General features: G+C 43.4%; 4 protein-coding genes across 4 annotated transcripts; all 4 read right to left on the reverse strand.

Moving 5' to 3' along the window:
• Window positions 1-5,655: 5,655 nt before the first annotated feature.
• On the reverse strand, window positions 5,656-6,069 carry LOC118796309 (histone H3). Its single transcript, XM_036555134.1, has one exon. It carries the CDS (start codon window positions 6,064-6,066, stop codon window positions 5,656-5,658), a length of 411 nt encoding a protein of 136 aa, XP_036411027.1. The 5' UTR covers window positions 6,067-6,069.
• A 948-nt stretch (window positions 6,070-7,017) lies between these two features.
• LOC118796301 (histone H1-like) lies at window positions 7,018-7,678 on the reverse strand. The gene has a single exon (XM_036555126.1). The coding sequence runs from the start codon at window positions 7,639-7,641 to the stop codon at window positions 7,018-7,020; it is 624 nt and encodes a 207-aa protein (XP_036411019.1). The 5' UTR covers window positions 7,642-7,678.
• A 9,523-nt stretch (window positions 7,679-17,201) lies between these two features.
• Window positions 17,202-17,576, reverse strand: LOC118796318 (histone H2B). The gene has a single exon (XM_036555144.1). The coding sequence runs from the start codon at window positions 17,574-17,576 to the stop codon at window positions 17,202-17,204; it is 375 nt and encodes a 124-aa protein (XP_036411037.1).
• A 1,110-nt stretch (window positions 17,577-18,686) lies between these two features.
• On the reverse strand, window positions 18,687-18,998 carry LOC118796325 (histone H4). The gene has a single exon (XM_036555151.1). The coding sequence runs from the start codon at window positions 18,996-18,998 to the stop codon at window positions 18,687-18,689; it is 312 nt and encodes a 103-aa protein (XP_036411044.1).
• Between the last annotated feature and the right edge of the window lie 5,934 nt (window positions 18,999-24,932).

Here is a 24,932-nt window from a genome sequence, read left to right on the forward strand (position 1 = left end):
CTGAAAGACGACCTCATTGAGGCCCCATACTCAAAGAAAAGGCGGTTCGCGTTAGAGCCCGCCTCCTTCAAGCAGAGATCAAAGAGTCAACGATGCTTTTTCAGTATGTCATACTCGTGCGAATTGTTAGCATAGCAACAATGACTGTAATGGAATATCTGTTGCTTTCGAGACGAACATTTTCGAAACGAAATATGGTTCTACCTTTGCTTGCCCCCTTAAGAGCACCCACAAAACAGTTTACTGCGATAGTACACGGTCAATGTACATTATGTACAAATAACATTATGATTCAGGGGTGTCAATACACGTCGCATGAACTGTCATTCAACTCACTGTTCTCTTCTCCAGCGGCTAGTGGTGGGGACCCTCCCCCTGTCCTCCTCTGCACCATTTTTGTTTACACGTTAGCTAATTAGCAAAAGCTCATACAAGAATATTGATCTTGAATATTCCAGCAGTTAAAATTGGTGTTGCTTTGGAAGCTATAAAGTTTAAAAAAATTGGTGGCAAGGTTGCAGATTGAAATTCTTGGTGAAATCCAACCTTTACATCCTTTAATAAGACACCTAAATGTACTTTCACCTGTAAATATCAAGATGCATACTTTCTCAATATAATAAGTAAATGACAAGCAAGTGGCCATGGATAAGGATGTCAACTAAACAAATGACTTATGTATAATGGAATGGGACTATTAAATAATAAGCTGGAATATATCTTACTTATGAAACTGGAGGAAGTAATGGTTCACGTGAAGGATAATAGACTGGAATTTAGTATGCGAGTTTGTGATTCTACTTAATATTACTTAGAAGCTGTAACACCACAGCTCCTCATGTTAGATCTTTTTTTTTTTTTTTTACAGATGTGTGTACTGGCAACAAAATGCATGCCATTAATAATTATTATGAAAAATTATATTAACAATATCAATTTGCCAAATTACAAAAATTCCACTGCTGATTAAATTAGTGCGGATTTTCCCCCGCCTGCGCGCGCCTGCAATGTCTGCCTAAAATATGACTGGAGCCACACATTTCAGAGGGAACAGTGCTTGCCGAGCTTCTGGCATAGCTATACTATGATTAGTTAGTTTGATGTCCAGCTCCATAAGAACTCGTGGGACGCAACAGACTCCAGAACTACATATGTTTTCACTCGGAATTAGTTTTCATGTTATAAAAATGTAAAAAATCGATATTTTTGCCATATCGCCCACCCCTGCTTCCAACAAACAAAATCCAGATGAAGACGGAAGAGTTTATTATTAGGAAAATGTATTATTTTATTATTATGATTTATTTAATAGATTCATTAGGAAAAAAAATATATATAAATAAATAATGTATAATGTATAAACTACCTCCTCACTCCCACACCTGGCCCACACCTCTTAGTAGGGGGTTGATGAACCCAAATGCCTGCCAGGTGTGTTCATTGGGCATGCTGTGAAGTGGGGAAGGGCTGGAGCCACTAGTGGGGGAAGCACTGGCCCTACATCACCTCTCCTCTCCTCGTGTCACAATATCTAATAACTAAACTCGCATGTCGCAACATGATGCAAATCACGCACAGCATGACTACGAGGTAACTGGGATTTCACTCCCTCCAGGAAATATACGACACCATGGTTCTTCAACATCACCGTCATCAAATCCACCGTCGAACTCTTCAGATACACGACAATGTACTGAATAAGCACGCATTCATATCACACACAAAGTGTGGAAACCTAACTATAAATATGCACGACGAATCATAAAACACGTAAATAAACTTACCTCGCTGGCTGCACACAACCAAGAGGGAATGAGTCCACTTGAAGAAACATAAAATCTTCAAACGGGCAATGCCATATCACTTTTAAACTCAAACTTTTAAGCGGAGTGGAAAAACTTCTCCCGCTTCACCTTCACATTTCTTCGTGGAGGAGATTGCAACAACTAAATGTGTCCCTGTGCAAACGTACTTCCTGCGGAGTGTTAATACAAAACGATTCAATATTCATGAAAATAAATTACACAAACAATATATATAAACATACTGTAGCGAAGGGCGAGAGCAGTCACCCCACCCGGCCTTGAACCCGGGTCTAATAATAATAACAAACAGGTAAAAGCAACAATTATGGAACATACACCTGAAACAGCTCTCTTGTCATGAGGACAAAACACCACAAAGGACCCGGGAAGTCCCAAGCACCCAAGAGAATAATCATCCTCCTCTGTGCCTTCACTCATCCCGCTTTGTGAAACACTCCCTAATATGATGAATATTCAATAACCATTGTGTAACACAGGCTTTCATAAAAGGGAAGAATGGCATGAAAATAAGGACTTCGCTAGCCCCACCCTTGCTCTTTTATCTATGCTGATCCATATCTCTGTCATATGACCCAAGAGGTGTGGCAAAGAAATGAACCAATTACGCCATTATCCAATGCCTGATCAGAAAGCCCTGGAATCAACAGTCTCATGTTCAAACTGAAAGAGCTTGATTATGGGAAGGTTTGAATACACTGGTAAACCCAAGGTCCTGAAGAAAAATACACATTCATACAACAAATAAAAACAAGAAAGAGAAAAAATTATAGGCACAGTAGTGAAAAGTAGCAATGGTTCAAAGAAGAAAATGGTTCATTTTAAAGTCCAGTTCAATTGTCACTCAGGTAGGAATTTCCTTATAATCTTATACATACATTTAGTTTCCTGCTGATAGCTGCCTTTTGCTTTTTTGTTGGCAGCTGATTGCTTACCAAGGCTTGAGGGTATTTCAGACAAGGTTATTTCTATTTTTCATGGGATGACATAGATCCACAGTCTACACCTTTTGCTGGAACCTTTTGGAGCTTGGTAAGATCAATTTTTTGTATCTTTCCTGTCTTGGATTTGGATATTGCTTCATGCATTACTTTTATTGTTTGTGGGACTACTGTTCTTACATATGCATATTTTCTGGTGTTGCTTGCAAACATTCAATTTTTTATTGTTCATTGGGGTGCATGGCCCTATACATAAATATTATTTGATATAACGTTTGCCTGTTTCATTTCTGTGGTGAATACAAACATTCTTTGCCATTGCACATTTTTGGTTCCCTTTCCTTTGTTCTCTATGTGCAGCATGAAACTGTGATCTAATCAACAGTTAAGTAGTGTGGCTCAGAAAGGGGACTTATGCTGTTATCATTTGTCGCAAAGTTGAGAAACTTCTGACAGACAAATCCAAGATGAACGTCAGGGGCACTCTGCCTACAATGGCAGGAAATATTGAAGGAAAAGAGACTTAAAGTTTCTGAGAAAAAAAAATGCAAGGAAAAACCTAATTTACAGGAAGAAAGCTTGAGCAGAACCCGGCTCACAGGGGGATCCCATCTTCATCTGGCCAGCACTGGGCAGATAGAATTACATAGAATACTTGAAATTGTACAATGTACTTTAAGACATTTGAGTTTTGATAGACAGTAGTAAATAGCAGAGTAATTATAAAATGTATCCTAGAGAATGTCCAGTTATGACACTCAGTTGGCTTGATAGGCAGGGCAGCGAAGTAGCAGGACTGGAGATCGGGGTGTGATGCTTAGACTACAGCTCCAGGCAGGAGCCCAGAGCAGGGACAGGAAACAAATAGAGAACAATGATTAGTGGACGGTAAGAACGACATGAATGTACAGCAGAGAGTCAGGAGAGGAGGGGCAGAGAAAAAAGGTGCCAGTGTGCAACAAGGAAAAAACCCCCGCCGTCTAACATTATGGCAGCATAACTAGGGGATGGGAAGCAAGGAAGCGGCATAGTCATTAGTCCACCAGAGACTTTATGATCCACGCCAGCACCAGGCCATGTCCCTCAGCTAAAGGATTTACTGTATAGATATGTTTTGAGCCTAGACTTAAAGGTGGAGAGAGAGTCTGCTCACCGAAACTCAGTAGGTAAGATGTGCCACAGGAGAGGGGCTCGATAGGAAAAGGCCCTATCGCCTATAGTAGTATATTGCCCACTCTTGGAATGATGAGAAGCCTGGCATTTTGGGAACAATGGGCTCTTTGTGGAAGGTATGGATGAAGAAGGTCCTTAAGATACGGAGGGGCAAGCCCATTTAAAGCCTTAAATGTCAGTAAAAGTATTTTAAAATCAATCCGGTATTTAATGGGTAACCAATGGAGAGAAGCTAGTATTGGGGTAATGTGCTCAAAGCGTTTAGTTCTACTTAAGATTCGAGCAGCTGCATTTTGTACCACCTGAAGGGGTTTTAGTGAGACATTTGCACATCCTGATAAGAGGGCATTACAGTAGTCTAATCTGGATGTTACAAAGGCGTGGATTAACTTTTCAGCATCATTAATTGATACAATTTTCCTGATTTTGGCTATATTTCTGAAATGGAAGAAGGCTGTCCTAGAGGTGTTAGTTATGTGAGTTTCAAAGAGAGCTCAGGATCAATAACCACACGAAGGTCTTTGATGTCTGCACTCGAGGAGAGGGAGACACCATCAAGGTCCAGTGTAAAGTGAGTGAATTTGCTCCTGATTGAAATTTGGCCAACGACCTATATTTCAGTTTTGTCTGGGTTAAGGAGGAGAAAATGTTGGGCCATCCAGTTCTTTACATCTATTAGGCAGGCCTCCATGTTTGAGATATTCAGATGGACGTCAGGTTTGACTGATACGTATAACTGAGTGTCATCCGCGTAACAGTGGAAGCTAATGTCATGTTTACAGATGATACCGCCGAGAGGCAACATGTATAACGGGAAAAGAAGAGGCCCAAGCACAGATCCTTGTGGTATACCATATCTTACTCTGGAAGGAGCAGAAGATTCATTGTTAATGGAGAAAAAAACTGATATCGTTCTGATAGACAGGACCTGAACCAGGATAGAGCCCGCCCACTGATGCCAACCAGGTCAGATATGAAATCTGATAATGGCACCTTTACAACGCCAAACCAGTTAGGTTCTTAGTCGTTACGTCTTGATAATAAACTAGATGAGACACAGCAGCATGCGCAATCTTGTGCTGTCCAGACTATCATGCTGAACGTTCTGTTGGTATTTGAATAAAGAGAGGCATTCATGATAAACTATTACAGTGAGTGATCGTGTAAGTTCAAACACAAACTGCTTTTGCAAAGTACCCTCCCAAAAGCTAAATGCGGAGTACTGTAATTCAGAAATGCTGTCAGGCAGGCAGGTGACAGTCTCCAAGTGGAAAAATAAAATAAACCTTTGACTGAGCCTGCGCAACGACAACGATGGCCTGCTCTGGAGCGCAGTGAGCAGATGCGCTGATAAAGACTAGTGACAAAGCACGACATACTCACGCCAAAGCCTTTTTTAAAAATGTGACTTCCACTAGATGTCACTAGAAAGCCGTGCAATGTTTTTGATCACAGCGTGATCACATGCGAGAGAACACTGGGATTCTTACGTGACTTCACAGCACGTCTACATGCTAGGTGGAAATATTATGGCATTTGGAGAATGTAGGTGAGGGGGCCGTAGCGCTTCAAGCACAAGCCCAGGACACAATTACACGTCACCTTAATCCACATGAAAACATGGAATACGACAACAGAGATCTGCGCTTCTGAGACACACTGAAGTGGCTCTTAAAAGAGCCGTTGGATATCCGGTTTAGACCGTGTACTGGCGCACTTCAAGCGCGCTCCCCTCGGATGCGGCGGGCCAGCTGAATGTCCTTGGGCATGATGGTCACTCTCTTGGCGTGGATGGCGCAGAGGTTGGTGTCCTCAAACAGGCCAACCAGATAGGCCTCGCTGGCCTCCTGCAGAGCCATGACGGCAGAGCTCTGGAAACGCAGATCGGTCTTGAAGTCCTGGGCAATTTCTCTCACCAGCCGCTGGAAAGGCAGTTTGCGAATCAGAAGCTCGGTGGACTTCTGGTAACGGCGGATTTCTCGCAGAGCCACTGTGCCAGGCCTGTAGCGGTGAGGTTTCTTCACACCGCCTGTAGCAGGCGCGCTCTTACGCGCAGCCTTAGTGGCCAGCTGCTTCCTGGGGGCCTTGCCACCAGTAGATTTGCGGGCAGTCTGCTTGGTTCTAGCCATCTCGACAGCACACTCGTCTGTTGACAGAAAAGTAGCCGTAATACGCTCAGCACATCGTTATATCGCGTAACAGTCAAAGGCTGATTGGATGAGCTCATACGGAGATCTCATTGGTCTGCACCTCACTTCGTTGTCTGTGGCCATTGGGTCATCGTCTCTGCCGCCTAAAATTCAAACATCTTTCTCTCTGCTCCCGCCTTCTTTCCCAACCTTTTCGCAAGCCTTCCTCAAGCACAACGCCCTTTAAAATATCCCAATCAGGGACAGGAACCTGAAACATTTTATTTCAGGTTTTGGGTATAAAGGCTTGTACCCAAACAACATCACTTTGTAAATTACCTGCCTTGCTTTTATCCGGTATGTTTCATACTGTAATTCAACACTAGTTTTGCTTCATTAAATTGTTTTCAACCTAAACTTTGGAACTACGAGCCTTACTTTACAAGAAGGAAAAATCCCCACAACGCTCTCTCGACAACTGTCAAATAACGCATCCACACCTCGCGAGCCTGGCTTATAGCCACACGCAACGCATTCATTGAATATTCACTGAATGCAGATAAAATTATTGAATAAGCGTTATTTACTTTTTCCTTTTAAGTAGTCTGTTTTGCTCCTCTGCACTGTTTCTCACTCGCGGGATCCGTACTGTTATTAAATGACATGCGGGGGCAATCCAGCATTGATTCACTAATTGCTGTTACTGAGGTGCTAAGTAGAGCGTGAGCGCAGTGGCAAGTTAGCACGAAGGGAGAGGCGCACGAAAATCTGAACAAGAGCTCTTTAAGGGAGTTGCACGCGTACTCACAGAAATAGAGCTGGCTATACAGCACACTCGCAACTGCAGGCATACAAGCAAGAGAGCTAAGCAGAACGTGTTTGCGCTTTCAGGAAGCTTTTGGGTGGCCCTTAAAAGAGCCTTTGCTGTGCGAGAAATGAACTTTCAAGTGTTCACTTCTTCTTGGGAGCCGCTTTCTTGGCTTTGGTGGTCTTGGGTTTGGCCACCTTGGGCTTGGCGGCCTTGGCTTTCTTGGGACTCTTGGTCGCCTTCTTGGCTGCTACAGGCTTCTTAGCTTTTTTGGGGCTCTTGGTCGCCTTCTTGGGTGCAGCGGGCTTTTTCGCCTTCTTCGGTGACTTCTTGGCGGCGGCGGCGGGCTTCTTCGCCGCTGCCTTCTTAGGCTTCTTGGCGGCAGCGGGTTTTTTGGCGGCCGGCTTTTTCGCCTTAGGAGCCGCTTTCTTAGCGGGTTTCTTTTTCGCAGCCTCGGCTTGCTTTTTGTTGAGCTTGAAAGAACCAGAAGCGCCGGTTCCTTTGGTCTGCAACAGGGTCTCCTTCTTCACCAGGCTCTTGAGTGCCAGCTTGACGCGGGAGTTGTTCTTCTCCACATCGTAGCCGCCGGCCGCCAGAGCTTTCTTCAGGGCGGCGAGGGACACTCCGCTCCTCTCCTTGGAAGCGGACACGGCCTTGACGATCAGTTCTCCAACACTGGGGCCCGATTTCTTGGGCTTGCTTGCTGCTTTCTTTCTGGGGGCCTTGGCCGGCGCGGGGGCGGCGGGAGCTGGTGCGACTTCAGCCATTTCTTCTTCACTCGGTTCTCTTCTCTAATACACGCGCAGTCTGTAGCACAGTCTGATTCAGAGCTGTTCGCCAAGCAGGGGGTTGATGTTAAACGTCACATGAGAACCGTGTAGACTCAACCCCTCGGGCAACAATTCGGTGCTGCCGTCACCTCTGTCCGCTTGTGTTTTCTCTTCGTGCAAAAGAGTAAAAAAATCAACCCTGAAACTGTTTTACAGGTGAAAATAGCACGAAATACTGACGGAAAGCCTTTCCGCTCGCATCACACCACTCCGTGTTACGGAGTTCCGCTATATTTTTGTGCGACATGCCCAAAACCTAGCCATTTTGCGGGGAGACAAAACCCCTCGTACTGCTTTTCGTGCAGATTTTCACACTTAAAGCGGATAAAACATTTGCTGCACTCTGACATTTCGTGTTATCCATTCGCGCAAGACCCATGCACAGCTCGAAGAGACGATGCCAGTCGTTTCTTAACCCAGCGTCAGTTTTAAATCGGACTCCTTTTGTGCCGGTTAAAGCACACATCAAACAGCGTTTCCTCTTCGCTGCCCGTGGGTGAGATTTTGATCACTACCGTCGCCTGCCTGCCTGTCGTCATGACCGCGTATGTTATCGGGGGTTCTCAAACATGCATACAACACAAACTTTTTTTCTGATTGCCTTTTCAACATTGCCCGTGGTCGAAACCAGAAGTCGCGCAGGAAGCAGCTTGCCATTACACTATTGTCATCCAGCAGAGGCTCATATACACAATTTTGTTTATACAGCTGGCTATTTACTGAGGTAGCTGTGGGTTAAGTAGCTTGCCCAGGAGTGCACCGGTGGGATTCGAATCAGCGACCATTTGGTTCCTTACCACACCACCACAGTGCCGCTATTACTCTAGTTCCTGATATCCGTCCCCCTATCCGTGGACTTGTGCGATCTTAATATTCTGTATTCTCCCCTTGTCATTTGGGTCAAAAATGATCCACCTTCGCCACACCCGCATGATAAAGCTTCTTAATTGAAATTTAAGCCCCAAATCTATTTTGCATGAAGAACATCATGTCACTCATCAACAGCTTGATGAATAACTCTTTTCGTACTTCACAGTGCGGAGAGACTGCAATTGATTTTTGTTTGTTTGTTTTTGCTACAATCGATGTTCATTCTTTATTTATTATATAGTCACTGCAAAGGTATAAAAATGGATTGCACTTTTCTTTCAGCAAGAGATAGCACATGACGACCATGGAAGTTTCAGTGAATTTTTTTGAAAGGAAATACAGCAATAACATTCTTGAACTTTTTGGCAAACATAATGACTTCATTTAACTCTCATTTTGGGAAGCATGAGCACCAAACACATGGCTGTGTATTTCTCTGTTTAGCACATGTATGTATGCAAGTCTGCAAGCATGGGCTTTACAGATGTATTTCTCACATTTGTAACACATTGTGCTTGTTTTACAGTTCGTCTATGGGTCTGCAGAATTGGCAAACCTGCCCCGGCTGTGGCCTCAGGTGGATAACATCTGCAGCACCTTTATAACACTATGACTCCACTCCTGACTCCATTCCATGTGAGAAAACAATTCTCTCCTGCAAGAAATGTTTGGTTTGAAATGGTGTAGAAAACTGAGGGGGGGGGGGGGGCTGTTGTTGTTCAATCGTAAGCACACACTTTCTCACTCTCTGTACTAGAAATGTCAAGTTTATTTTCTCTGAAATGGTGTATATATCGTAGTCAGCGGTGGGGTAGGGCAAGAGGCACCGCTACAAATCGACGAAAGTTGTTGTTCCAGCCTAAGCACACGCATTGTCTCTTTCTCACTCTGTATATGCGTGTGTTGCGTCAGTGAGAGTGAATGAGAGTCAAACACTGGAACTCCATCCGAAGCCATGCATATACGTGTGCTCACATGTGCTTTTATGTCTGTGCATATTGTGGTGGATATCCCCCTGGTCTGGGCCAAATGGACCGAGGGTCTTCCTCCACATTTTGATGCCTTCCAGAAAATAATAAGTCCTCACAGAGTCTGATGTAATCATGGTTGTTTGGTTTATTGCATATGGTGATCAATCACGTACAGTAAACCAGGTTGGTCCGCAGAGCAACAGGTGTATATGCGGTGTATATACATTCACAAACACTCCCCAATCACGCCGCCTTCCCCTCAGCCTACATCCATCCTTTATGCTTTTTCTCACTCCTCCTATCCCAGACCACAATTTCCAACTCCTCCCAGGCTCCTCCTTCAAGATCATCCCATTTTCCATTTTAATACACCATTATTTAATTTTTAAGCTGTTACATTTACCCCACCTGGAAAGTCCCATAAACTCCATGGCCATTAATTGTATATTATTTTTAAACATAACACTTCTGAAATTTCCCATTATTTCCACTCCACACCTATATGATTTTTAAACATAATTAAATAATACACAGCATATATGCCTGGAATATTACCATTATTTCCAGGCCCACATTTAAATAATAAAAAAGGTTAAGTAACTCAGTTAGCCAGACTGCAGTGCTGCAGACTGTAAGAAGGCACACAGATATCTATATGCCATAAGCTACAAGGTTAGGCCTTAAAGCAAAGGGTTAATGTAAGAACTAGGCCCCGTCTGGACACGGCCCAGAAGATGGGCCATAGGAACAAGACAAAGAAGAATTAAACCCCGCGAAGGGGGGGGTGTTGGCTCAGCACTACTATGATGGCCAACTATGACAAACTGCAGTAAATCCACATACAGTTCGCAAGCATTTGCCAGTAGATGTCAGCTAGGCCAAAGCAGGCAATCAGCTCTTATTTTCTAGCTGTTTGACTCCTAAAAGAAAATATAAAACTAAAATGGGATGCCTATGTTAAAAGGAGGCAAAAAATGCTTACACGCTGTAGGGGCATGTCAGGGGGAGAAGATACAATAAGCGAAGGTGGCATGACTATGAGTCAGAGAAAAAGGATACAATAAGCGTAGACCGTAAACCAATAGGAGAAGTGAAGGGAGAGAAGATACAATAAGCGTAGATTATGAACCAATAGGAGAAGTAAAGGCAGAAAAGATACAATAAGCGTAGACCATGAACCAATAGGAGAAGTTGGCATGACTATAGAACAGCAACATAGTGCACAAAGGTTCTGGGGTGACTTCCAGGGAGGGCCAATGCTGAAGGCAGTGTTCCTTCTCCAAGGTCACCCACTGTCCTGTAATAGCCCCCAAGATTACCCCCCTAGCGGTGTCTTACAATGGCCTACATGCAATGTTTATGACCTAGGGTAACCCCCAGCATTATTTAGGCATAGAATCACATCATATTACTTTTCAGTAGTAGTGCTTAATGCAAACAATATTTTCCACCATACAAAGTATAATAGAATACGTATTATTTAAGGCTAATATATTAGATTGTCTGGTTTCCTTATACACTTCCAGACCTCCACATGTACAGTAAAGATAAAATAAATAGCTAATGTAATATATCAATAACTTCAGTTAATATGTCAATAACTGTGGTTAAAATCAAAAGCTAACATTTGTTGGCAATGCTTATGATGTTTGCTGGCAATAACATTTCCACCATGTAACAAGCTTAATCGTATCACGTCAAGCTCCGCTTTTCTCTGTGGGGGGGTGAAAGTGGCAATACTCATAATTTACATATGGGGTATACACTTTATCAAAAATTTTCCACCACAATATGTAGATTTTTATATGTGAGAGGCAAAGAGACGAGTTGCTATAAATCTTTAATCAATATTAACGGGTCATTTTTGACCCCTCAGAGCACATAATGGTTAAGGCAAAGTGGATTGGAATATCCCATCCCTTGCAGGCTACCGGTCGGAATGTACGTACTCAAAGGGAAATTGTCCACAGGGCTTAAAGCAACAAATTTATCTGAGCCTGAAATGTTAACAACATGGTAACAAAATGGGACCCACGTACATTTACGCACGTTACCACAACATCTTTAATTCAAAACTGTAAAAAAAAAAAACATTAATACAATTCAATTAATTTTTTATTTACATAGCGCTTTTTACAACACAAGTTGTCACAAAGCAGCTTTACATTGTTCCCAGGCCAGAGACCCCCTGAGAGCAAGCCTAAGGCAACAGTGGCAAGGAAAAATTCCCTAATTTACAGGAATAAACCTTGAGCAGAACCCAGCTCAGAGGGGAAGCCGGCACTGGGCAGATAGAATTACATAGAATACTTGAAATTGTACAATGTACTTTAAGACATTTGAGTTTTCATAGACTGTAGTAAATAACAGTAATTTTAAAATGTATCCTAGAGAATGTCCGGTTCAAGGCAAGGCAAGGCAGCGAAGTAGCAGGACTGGAGATCGGGGTGTGATGCTTGGACTACAGCTCCAGGCAGGAGCCCGGAGCAGGGACAGGAAACAAATAGAGAACAATGATTAGTGGATGGTGAGAACAACATGAATGTACAGCAGAGAGTCAGGAGAGGAGGGGCAGGGAAAAAAGGTGCCAGTGTGAAACAAGGAAAAAAACCCTGGCAGACTAACATTATGGCAGCATCACTAGGGGGGCTAGAGGACTACCCTAAGGCAGTCAACACCAGTTCACTGCACAGAGTCCATGTCATGACAGCAATGACCACTTAGTCCACCAGAGACTCTATGATCCACGCCAGCACCAGGCCATGTCCCTCAGCTTAAGGATTTACTGTATATATATGTTTTTCGCCTAGACTTAAAGGTGGAGAGAGAGTCTGCTCCCCGAACCTCGGTAGGTACACTGTTCCACAGGAGAGGGGCTCGATAGGAAAAGGCTCTACTGCCTGTAGCAGTTTTGCCCACTCTTGGAATGATGAGAAGCCTGGCATTTTGGGAAAGAAGGGCTCTTTGTGGAAGGTATGGATGAAGAAGGTCCTTAAGATAATATCCTGGAGTCCATGCCGAACCTCCTCAGCTGTAGGAGGAAGAAGAGTCACTGCTTTGCTGCCTTCACGACCACACCTATGTGGTGTGACCAGCTCAGTTCCTCGCTGATATTTATCCCCAGGAATCTGAAGCAGCCGATCTTCTCCACTGCTGTTCCCTCGATGTGGATTGGGGCGTGTCCCCCTCCCGCCTCCTGTAGTCCATTATTAGCTCCTTGGTCTTGCTGATGTTGAGCAGGAGGTTGTTGTCCTGATACCATGATGTCAGGGCTCTCACCTCTGCTCTATTGGCAGACTCATCTCCGTCTGTGATGCAGCTGATGATTGGTGGTGTCGTCAGCAAACTTTATTACAGCGTTGGAGCTGTGATACGCGCTTATGGCGAGTATGAGCACATTTTTAGAAAAAAAGCTGCAGTGGCAAAGGAGAGACAATTGGCACTGCCCGAGTCAATGCATAAGTTTGAATGCAGTAGTCTATTCATTTAACATTTAACCACACTTCCTTTTAATATTACAGGTGAAAAAGTGGTGGAATGTTATTGAATAAAATTCTGTTGTCATTTAGGTGCAATCCCATGTGCACAAAGCGCACTTGGCAACAGCTGAAATTGAAATATAAAAACATAGTTCAAACAGGAAAGACATTTTTTGCTTAGGCCTATAGGCTCATGATTGTACCTCACTTTGGTTTTAATCATATTTGACATTTTAAACAAAGTAAGTATCATTAAGTGGCTAGATCAGCTTGTAGTAGCTTTAACCCCCAACAGAATGCCGTTTTAAAACACATAAATGTCCTCTCGCCTAATATCCTACTTAGCTGAATAGAACTCAAATGTTAATCTACTAACAGAAAGAAGGCAGAGGGCCGCAAAATGGGTGGAGGGCCACCACCACCACCTCTGACAGAAGGAGAAGAGCTGGCCCTGAGCCATAACACTGGGCGACCAGTGGCTGAAGGCATCCCTGGAGGGAGCTCATCCGAGCCAATCATCCCCCAGGACACAACTGCTACATAAGATGTGTGTATATATATATATATTCAAAAGCCTGACAATTACATTGTAATGACATTGTATTCAAATACATATACTTTAATATGGAGTTGGTCCCCCTTTTGCAGCTATAACAGCTTCCACTCTTCTTGGAAGGTTTTCCACAAGATTTTGGAGTGTTTCTGTATTTGTGCCCATTCATTCTGTAGAGCATTTATGAGGTCAGGCACTGATGTTGGACGAGAAGGCCTGGCTTGCAATCTCTGTTCCAGTTCATCCCAAAGGTGCTTGATGGGGTTGAGGTCAGGGCTCTGTGTGGGCCAGTCAAGTTCTTCCACACCGAACTCATCAAACCATGTCTTCATAGTCCTTGCTTTGTGCACTGGGGCACAGTCATGCTGGAATAGAAAAGGGCCTTCCCCAAAACTGTTGCCACAAAGTTGGAAGCATAGCATTGTCCAAAATGTCTTGGTATGCTGAAGCATTAAGTTTGCCCTTCAACTGTCACTGATGGTGTCATCTGATCCTCCCCTGCCACAACAGAACTCCTTGCAGTTGTAAGTACTCAATACTCCAAAGATTTTGCCAAATATAGTAGTTTAATGCCGTGTTTCCCAACCCTGCTCCTGGAGGCACACTGTCCTGCATATCTTCTATGTATCCTTCCTGCTTGACTAAATCAGGTGTGCTCAGCTAATCAAAAGTGCCACTGATGAGTTCAGTCAGGTAGGTAGAGCAGGGATAGATAGAAGATATGCAGGACGGTGTGCCTTCAGGAGCAGGGTTGGGAAACGCTGGTTTAATGTATACTGAAACAGAATGCTCTTCATCACAGGATGATGATGAAGACATTGTTGTCTGCTGCCACAGAGAGGGATTCAGAAACGCCTACAGAAGTATACATCTTAATATTATGTATGGTAGCTACTGGAGGCGAATTGGGCAACTGGGAGTGAGAGTTTGGCATCCTCGTGTTGGTGTTTTATACTTGTTTTAAAGGTTTTTACATGTACTTTCTTTTCTTAAATCAATCGTTTGAATGTTATGATTGAGTGCTCCTAGTGTTGCTAATTTAAAATGGATCTTCTCTATCCTGCCGCTTTGAGGATTCTGTTCAATTTATTCCCAGCCTGCGATGTCAACGGGGCTGTCTACCGGGGTCGGACTCAGTACACTAGAGATGTGCTGCTGCAATTGAACTTTGCGAGTTTAGCTCGTGTGACAGATATCACGCTACAGCTACTGGACTGTATTCTGAGAGATTCTCATGAAACCTGTGGGGCAACGAGGGATAAGAAGAGGAAGCGGGGTAAACGAGGAGGCATCAGACTACGCTTGAGGAAACAACGGGCACTACCAGGACATGGTTTTGGAGAGCCGTTTCGTCTGGATCGAAAGGCTGAAGTGACGAGTGAAGAAAACAAGGTGGTGGGGTATGTTTATATTTTAACAAACGATACTGTAGATCCGTGAATGTCAGAGAACGCATTTGTACGCCAGATGTGGAACTTTTATCGGTATCGTTATGTCCTTTCTTCCTGCCCCGTGAGTTTCCACAACTTTTTATGACAATAGTGTACATCCACCCGAAGGCAAATGCCGCCTCTGCCTCTATCGCTATCTTCGATGTGGTGCAAAAACTGCAGTCGATTTCACCTGATGCACCAAACTTCATACTGGGTGATTTTAACCATGTGTCCCTTAAAAAGACACTTACAGACTTTTACCAGTATGTCTCCTGTCCCACTAGGCGGAATAAGACATTAGATCTTTGTTATGGGACAGTAAAGGACACTTATAAATCACTCCCTCTACCTCCACTGGGCTCTGCGCAGTCTGTGGATCATAACTGTGTGCATTTACTGCCCATATATAAAATGAATTTAAGGAGAGAGAAAGTGCAGACAAAGGATATAAAGGTCTGGACTGAAGAATCTGTGCTCTGTCTGCAGGAATGTTATGACTGCACGGACTGGGACATGTTTAAACAATCTTGTGGTGATGATTTGGACAAACTTGCTGATGTAACATGCTCATATGTTGCCTTTTGTAGGGACATGATCATTGTAAGCGAGTTAAAATTTACCCTAATAACAAACCGTGGGTGACCAAATCCGTTAAGTCCAGCATACAGAAAAAGAAAGCTGGTTTTAAACAGGGAATATCCTCTGATCTGTATATAGCTACTAAGGAGCTGAAAATAGAAATCTTAAAAGCAAAACAGAATTATAAATCTGAACTAGAGAACAAGATGGCTGCAAATGCCTTGACTCAGCCTGGTCTAGCATGAAAACTATAACAGGCCTTCAGAATCCAAAGAACAGCAGTCAGGTCACCCTGGATGGCTTCAATTCAGATACTGAGTTTGCTAATGCCCTTAATTGTTCTTATAATCATTTTGATACTTTTGATTTTAGTAATGAAATTCAGGAACTGAGTTACAAACTTGAGGATAGTCAGCACTTTGACATAGACCAAAAGGATGTGGAAAAGGCCTTTCTCTCGCTAAGAGTAAATAAGAGTCATGGACCAAAAGATAACATCTGCGGTCGTTTACTTAAATCTTGCACAAAAGAACTGAGTCCACTACATTTTTAATCAGTCTCTACAGGCACAGCACGTACATAAGGTTTGGAAGGATGCTGTGGTAGTCCCGGTTCCTAAATCTAGTTGCCCCAAAACTCTTAATGATTTTAGACCAGTTGCTCTTACATCAATTTTAATGAAAATCCTCGAAACACTGGTAAGGTCAGAAGTCTTAAGGTAAACTGAGCATGCGCTTGATCCCATGCAGTTTGCGTATAGGCCACGTAGAGGAGTAGAGGATGCCGCAGTCACTTAATTTACTTGTTGAACACTTGGAAGGAAATGGGTTTCATGCTCGACTTCTATTTGTTGATTTTTCCTCTGCTTTTAACACAATTCAACCTCAATATTTAACTAGTAGGCTTTTAGAACAATTTGAATTGAGTAACAATCTTGTCGGCTTGATTCTTGACTTTTTAAATAACAGGACACAAAGAGTGAGGGTAAATGGAACTCTGTCTGACCAAGTTTGCTCCTCCACTGGCTCCCCACAAGGATGTGTGCTTTCGCCCCTATTATTTATTCTCTACACAAATATGCGTCCGTTTAAAATTTCGCACATTTGATGTCAGTTGAAGAACACGTCAAACAGCTGCCTGATCGCTGCACTTGGGCGAGATTTTGATCACCACCGTCTCCCTCTCATATGTATCGGGGCTTCTCTTTTTTATTTTTCTAGTATTGTTCTGTACGGGACACGTCGTTTCTCATGGGATCGTTGACCGTGGTTGAAATGTTTATACAGCCGGATATTTACTGAGGCAACTCTGCATGGCTTAAAACCCCTGTCCCATGGAACATCTGCAGTGCCCCAGAAGTGAACCAGGGACCATTTGGTGAGGAGTACTTACCACTCCACCACGCTGCTGCAATTACGTGCCTCTAGCTCCTGATATCCTATCCTATGATGTCCTTTGTCGAACGTAGTGTTTGGATTTAATCCCTGAGCACAAACAGAATCTTTCTAAGTACAACTATCACGACGAAATGAAATGGTCTTTTGCGTCTTAAACCGAGAGAGTGGGTGGCTCTGAAAAGAGCCTTTGGTGTCACAGTAGGTGACAAGTGACTTTACTTGGAGCTGGTGTACTTGGTGACGGCCTTGGTTCCCTCGGACACAGCGTGTTTGGCCAGCTCTCCGGGCAACAGCAGGCGCACGGCAGTCTGGATCTCCCTGGAGGTGATGGTGGAGCGCTTGTTGTAGTGAGCCAAACGAGACGACTCACCGGCGATGCGCTCGAAGATATCGTTGACAAACGAATTCATGATGCCCATTGCCTTTGAGGAGATGCCGGTGTCAGGATGAACTTGTTTCAACACCTTATACACGTAGATTGCATAGCTCTCCTTCCTAGACTTTCTGCGTTTCTTGCCGCCCTTACCGGCCGTCTTGGTGACGGCTTTCTTCGATCCCTTTTTGGGAGCAGACTTGGCTGGTTCAGGCATTGTTCTCGTTTCTTCGCAGACACGAATGAATTCTCTAACACCCCATACGTGGTCTATATGTGGAGTGTATGCAAATTTGCCCACGATCTTTGCCCAACCAGTTATCGCAGGAACTCATTGGCAGATTCTGCTGAATCAGATGACATTCAAATTCGATTGGCTGACTTCCTTGGGCGGGAATACCACATGGCTAAACGTTAGTCGTCTATCAAAACAAAGAACTTCCTTCATTTGTGTGTGTGTGTGTATGAATATATATATATATATATGCATATTTTTTTACATTACAACTTTACATTAATCATATACAATCAAATACAACAGAAAACACTTCTAATTATAGAGTTACAATGAAACCATATTCCACGGCAGCGGTCTCTCGTTCTTACCGTCCACCGATTCTTACCGATTCTGGACTTGTATAAAAACCAAACCAGCTGGTACAAAAATCAGTCCTTTGGTGAGTTTTCCCACAGCTTCATTTTTACAACATTCACAACAACCCAAAACATTTTTTCACCAGGTTTCTCATCAAAATCGATCCCTCGATACTATCAACTTGTACAACAGGATATTTCAACATTTACCCGACGGCAATGACATAAAACGCTCCATACTTTCATCAGTCAGGCAATAGAACACAAAAGCCTTGCGGTGGCTGGTGTGGATCTCAGTCTTTGTGGGGAAAAAGCAAGCTCCGGGGAATCCACTCCTGTAGACGGCAAGGGGGGGGGGGGGGGGGGGGGCAACACACACGCGCGCTCAGCTACATCGCTGAGAAAATACAACGTAACAATCCAAGGTTGCTGCAGCCCGTTTCGTTACAGCAATTTATTGCTTGCCTGCAACGTCAACGGGGCTGTCTGCCGGGGTCGGACTCAGTACACTAGAGATAGAGGGGCAACAAACACGCGCTCAGCTACATCGCTGCTTGAGAAAATACAACGTAACAATCCAAGGTTGCTGCAGCCCGTTTCGGTAAAGCGCAACAGTGTTTTCTTAAATGTGTCAGTGAACGTGGAACGTTTCTCTTTCGGTTGGGGAAGTGGGCGGCTCTGAAAAGAGCCTTTGGGGTGGTTTTCAGTTCTGGTCTCACTGCAGGATTGACGTTTAACCTCCGAAGCCGTACAGAGTACGACCCTGACGTTTCAAAGCGTACACCACATCCATGGCAGTGACAGTCTTCCTCTTAGCATGCTCGGTGTAGGTGACGGCATCGCGAATAACGTTCTCCAAAAACACCTTCAGCACACCGCGCGTCTCCTCGTAAATCAGACCAGAGATACGCTTGACACCACCTCGCCGAGCAAGGCGACGAATTGCGGGCTTGGTAATACCCTGGATATTATCACGAAGAACCTTACGGTGACGCTTGGCGCCTCCCTTCCCCAAACCTTTTCCCCCTTTTCCTCTTCCGGACATTTTCCACTGCCTTTGTCGCTATAGTCTGCAATAAAGGTAATGTTTCGCGGTTGAAGTGCACGCTTATATTCACTGAAAGACGACCTCGTTGAGGCCCCATACTCAAAGAAAAGGCGGTTCGCGTTAGAGCCCGCCCCCTTCAAGCGGAGAGCAAAGAGTCAAAGTACTGCTTTTTCAGTATGTCATACTCGTGCGAATTGTTAGCATAGCAACAATGACTGTAATGGAATATCTGTAATCGAAATTTGGTGCCTGTCAAGGTCTTACATCATGAATGCAATGCTGTTCATGTTGCCATCCTTTGTTACAACAGTTTCCTGATTCTTTACATTATTCTCGTCATTCACAGTATCAGAGCGCCATCTACTGGCCGCCGTTGTTAATGAAACAAAGAATACGCAGTTGTAAGTTTTTTACTGTTCACATGTGAGAAAGAGAGCTGTCGTTCGCTCGCCTTCTCAGTCTCGTTTGCTTTGAAGATAAGACAATTAATGATCACGTCTTTCCCTACGAGGGCAATGCCCGTGAGTATAATTTGTTTTTAGTTTATATCGTCGTTGCATTTAAGAAACATGTCAAAGTCTCGTAGTTTTATACAATTTCTGTTGTCATACGTAACGGCGGCTAATGTGGTTCAGATATCAATACAGTGTAGCCTATGTAAGCAAGATGCATATTCTGTAATAAGTTACACTCAGACAAAGCATGTCAGGCTAAAAAAAAAAAATATTTGTGTTTTGCGGTTTTACAATAAGAGAATAAAGGAAAGAAAGGAACTGAGGATCAAGCTGTTCATCCTTTAGTCTCGTGTTAAGCTTGCTGGCTAGAAGACTGTGCAAAATCACAATCAACAACAATCCAAGAGCTGTAACCAAACAGCCATAGCTACCGAGCCGACATCTCTAAGATCAGATCAGACAACTTCCTTCCACGCTTTGAAAAGCTGAATGATCAGAACCATAGTTCAGAATTGCTATCCTGGCGAAAAGCCACAAAAAATCTCCAAAAAGACCGAAACAACCATATAGATGTCGTGCTAGAATTTGCTGTGGTAAGCAGGGTTCATAGAGTAAACGTTACTGTGAATTTACATGCTATTTACTGTGCTAAACAGGTTTCATAGGATCACAAAAGCCTGTCTAATGCGTGGCATGTCGTTAGACGGGTGGCTTGCTCACTGCGAGGTGTCAATAGCCTACACGTCGCATGAGAGGGCCGTCTCTGTTCCTCTCTGATAACAATAACTCAAAGAAACTCCATCTCGGTCGAGCCCCTGTCCACAGGAGGGGAGGCAGCTGACCACAGCCAGCCTTCACTCAAGAGCTCTGACACAGCAGGTCAGAGACACATGCATGAAGAGAGGTCCTGCCCCAGAGCACAGGAGTCAGGAAGCTGAGAGATGGGGAGAGATCCTGTCCCACAACACCACAGCAGTGAATAGAAGGGAGTTGCTTAGACAACGGAAGGAAAACCGCTCATGGCATTTATCATTTTTAGTTCAACATCGTGAATAGAGATTCTCATCCGGATCTTAACTTTGTATTATCTTTTCTGCTAAGTATAAAAATTCATCTCTTTACAGATTTCAATACATAAACATTTGAAATCTGGCACTGACGTGCATACTTTTCCTGACCGTACAGTAACTTGCACTCCATTAGGTGATGCAACCACATACCTTCAGGATAATTCCCACTCAAATGCAAGAAAACATTCCTTATAAAAACTTGAAGAATCCACAACACAGAGTTCTATTATAAACTATTTTCATGTTCCACAACATGACACACACTACAAAACCACACCCATACACACATCATATACAAAAGATCAACATCCTATTATCCTAAAAACACAGCTGTTGATTCCAAAATTCAAGAAAACATATTCCTCTGCCATTTCGTTACACACAGTACCAAACTATGCATATAAATATGAGTCAGAGCTGTCCTTCATGGAATTAGAACACACAACGACTGCCTACACTGGTACTAGTAGAATCTCCTAGAAACTCCTGGGTCCTTATTTATCAAGTACTTCAGAATAACTGCTAAGAGTCTTGCTAAAGGCACTTTTAGGAGTAAAACCATCCTAGCTCAGAGTAAGAAATAGGAGATATTATATAAAATGATTTATGAAGTTTCCTTTTCTACTTCCAGGTGGGGGTAAGACTATTTCCTGTGAGCAGATCTCTGTTGATTTTACCAAAATATGCAGAGCCACAAATGAACGGAGCAGGTATTTTTCACAGTTCATCTCATAAGTTGAGAAAATCCCCAATAAATGTAATCATTGAAAGCAGTAGTGCTGTCATAGCGCAGCATTTTGTGAACATGATGAAACCTCTCATAACTATGAACTACGAGTGCATGCGAGCACATGAGCATGTATGGTTTGCAGTCCTGGTGAAACTGAAAACAACATTTATAAACAATCACATTGATAAAATATTTATCAGAACTATATCTGTTCGGGTGCACTGGCGGCTGGAGGCTTTGACAGAGTGGTTGAAGTGAAGTACAGTCACCAGTGATTTATTTACAGTTGGTGCTGAACCCAGGATCAAGTGCAGACTATTTACAATGAGGACGTCACAACTAACAATAAATGTAAATAAACGTACTGTACAAAAACAATTCAACAAAACAAGAACTGGATTTAGACTATGCCCTGCCTCTCCCCCCAGAACATCCAAGAAATAATAAATCGATGAGCTAGACAAAAAACAGAACAAATAACAAAAATATCTATGGGGGTTAAATAACTCAAAATTTGGGTGTTAAACAGTTACTGCAACGGAAAGCATTCCTTTACTGCAATGCAAAGCATTCCACCGTATTGTACGTAAAACTGCACCCAGAAGTTTTTTTAAATGTACCGACAGGCTTTTTCCATCTACAGCTCAGTGCTATCTTACATAGACTGTGGAAATTTCAGAATACATAAGGCATTCCGATAAATTTTGCAGATTAACACGTCACAGACAAATCCACAAACACATTTCACAGTCTTTTTTCTCGCCTGCCTGATGTTATTATTGGATAGTCAAACAGGCTTGCGCACTACCAGCATCCACGCTCTTCTGCGTGTTTTACGTCCCGTCACGGCTTCAGTCAGTGATAGTGTAGTTTTCATTTTAAATTGTGCCTTAATCCCATATCCCCAAGAAACAACGTTTAATTACTTTCAAGTGGTAAGTGGTTAGGTTCATCTCACAGAAGATCAAAGTCAAAGTCTCTAACGAGGTCGGTGAAAAATAAAATACCCTCCTTTCTTTTTAACAGGTCCAGGTTGTCAGATGCATGCAAAACATTTTTGCTGTGCCGAACAATGCGTGTGGCCGCCTTTACTCCTAGGAGAAAAGATTAGGAGCAAATTGACGTCAGTCATTGATGTCATTTTCGAGCACTAAGGACCTATTTCCTACTCTGCCGCTTGGTGAATACGGGTCCCGGACTCTGGGAGTGACCTCTGTCCATTCAGCACCACTTGCTGAGGAGCGCCTCACCACCGAAAGCCACCAGGATTGCGGAAAGAGGCCGCTTTCCACAAGCTCCTCACAGGGGCAACCCACTCTCTCCTCACGCAACTGCAGCTATGCGGTTTTCAGCGCGCTGTGCGGAAAAGACACACAAACCAGGCAGTCAGAGAAGGTGCTTTGACGTGGCAAGCAGCTTTCTCTGACAGCTTGATGTTCTTATGTCCCAATCTCACAGGAAGTATAGACCAGGATAAGCTTCATCCACTCAAACCAGACAGTCTAGAGCCGATGTCCAGGGCCTGACTTTAGGTAATTCCAAAATGGGCGCCTTTGCATTGGCAGAATGGTAAATGGAAGTATAATCTTACCTCTGATATCTTCAAAACTGTAGTCTAGGACGCAGTCGCATGGATTTTTTTTTAACTATCGCCACAGACGGTTATAACAGTCGGTACTCTTTGCTACCGTGTTTGAAACGACAGAAACTTCTGTCATGTATGCCTAATGACTGGCGCTCCCTTACTCAGATCGTCTTATTCCTCATTACCCGAATATTTCATTTCGTCACCAGACCATTCCGATCAAACATAGCTCCATTTTTTTGTCTATCATATTATTACATTTTGAGTTTTGTGGAAGGGCAGCTTGGGTGAGTTTTTATGATTTTTGCATAGCAATACATTTTCATTTCCAGTTCATTGTAGTTAATAACTACTTTATTTGAATTTGAAGTAAAGTGGCTTCTCTGATACTTCGCGCTTTCTCCTGTGCTACGATCAGCCAGCTAATTCTATAAATATCGCTCTTGCTACAGTTTTGCGTTACTTCTACTGTGGGACAAGGTCACTTTAAGAGATTCCAGCTTGCAGTTTCTGCGCATGGGCAGTCTTAACCATAGGGAGCTTGTGCAGCAGGCGGGCAGAGGAATGGTGTTTAAACTAGAGAGTTCAGGGTAAGGATTTTCTCCTTTTTGTGTTTAATATGTCAATTTTCTTGTCCAGATAATGGGAGATATGGCTACATAATGAGGTGCAGGTTGAGATTTTTGGGTTTTAGCGCACCATGGCTAAGGAAATGTTAGGAGGTTTCATGATACAGGTTGGCTGTGCAGAATGAGGGGTAGAAACCTCCTCCACAACTACAAACTCAGGCTCAGAAACCTCAGGCATGTCTACAGCTACTGGTTGACCACAAATGGGCAGTTTTATCTTTGTTCTTGGTTTTGGGACAGGGGCAACACAAGGACACAATTCTGTCCAATGAACCCTCTTGCTGGGGGCTCCTTCTAGGGGCTCATCAGTGTGTGTAGTGCCTTGGAAGTCAACTACCCTGTATACACAGGGACCCCATGCATCTTGTATTTTATGTCTCCCTAATGATGCAGATAGACAAGTTGACCAATGTCTATGGGGGGACAGAACACCTTTTCATTCTACAAAGAGATTCTCTCAGCTCGGGGTGGGCGATATGGCAAAAATATCATATCACAATTTTTTTCAGGCAGGATCACGATCTTAACATGATTCTTTTTCATGTTGGTTTTTATGACTATTTTGCAAGTTACTGAACAGTACAACCAAACTAATTTCCCTACCATAAATCAGCTGTTGTAGCAAAGACTGGACGTTTTGAATTTTGTGTTGAATCTTGTCGCAGCATTCGGAGTACAGCTGTGGAATGGCCATGTTGGACAACTATTTGCAGCTATGTTGTACCCCGGATCAACTATTTTAGCAGTCTTTTGAAGCCCTCATTTTCCACGGTTTTTACTGGAATCATATCCTTGGCCAGGTAAAATGTCGCTGCATCAGTTACCTCTTTCCAGCGCTTACTTGTCCTGTCATTCGGAGTGCCTTTCTCAAATGCCTTCGTTATTAAGATGTGTTTTAACCGAACGCGACGTGAAATTTATGAGTGATATAAGTCAATGGCAGGAGCCGAATCGGCGGAGTTTATTGGTGGGGATTTGGCTGACAAAACAACTTTGGATGCGTGTATGAGCCATAGAACTGCAACTGATAGAATGTGCACAGTAGCACAATACTAACAATCTCTCTGTAAAGGCAGATCGTAGAGACATTTTAATCGTTCACGATATAATATTGTCATATTGCACACCCCTACTATCAGCTGCTTTTTGCTTTGAATACTCCCTTGCTCATTCATAGACCTGTCTGAGTCTCTCCTGCCGCACAGACAATCAGTCCTGTTTTCTCTCTGACACACTCAACTGCCCAAAGCAACACATCCACTGGCAAACATGGCTGTACCCCAAAGAGTAGGTAGTAGGGTGAGTACCCTGTAGTGGAATGTGTTGTGACATTATACGCATAAACCAACTCGGGGAGATACTCAGGCCAGCGCCTTCAGATCGTGCAGTGCCCTGTTATATCTTTCACACTGTGCATTTCCCTGTGGCCTATAGGGAGTAGTGTGTGTCTTTTTTGACTCCA

The sequence above is a fragment of the Megalops cyprinoides genome, chromosome 21, assembly GCF_013368585.1.
Source record: "Megalops cyprinoides isolate fMegCyp1 chromosome 21, fMegCyp1.pri, whole genome shotgun sequence".
NCBI classification, from domain to species: Eukaryota; Metazoa; Chordata; class Actinopteri; order Elopiformes; family Megalopidae; genus Megalops; species Megalops cyprinoides.

Bases quoted from the DNA above. Each gene is read 5' to 3' on its own strand.
- LOC118796301 (XM_036555126.1), bottom strand. From the start codon at position 7,641: ATGGCTGAAGTCGCACCAGCTCCCGCCGCCCCCGCGCCGGCCAAGGCC.
- LOC118796325 (XM_036555151.1), bottom strand. From the start codon at position 18,998: ATGTCCGGAAGAGGAAAAGGGGGAAAAGGTTTGGGGAAGGGAGGCGCC.
- LOC118796318 (XM_036555144.1), bottom strand. From the start codon at position 17,576: ATGCCTGAACCAGCCAAGTCTGCTCCCAAAAAGGGATCGAAGAAAGCC.
- LOC118796309 (XM_036555134.1), bottom strand. From the start codon at position 6,066: ATGGCTAGAACCAAGCAGACTGCCCGCAAATCTACTGGTGGCAAGGCC.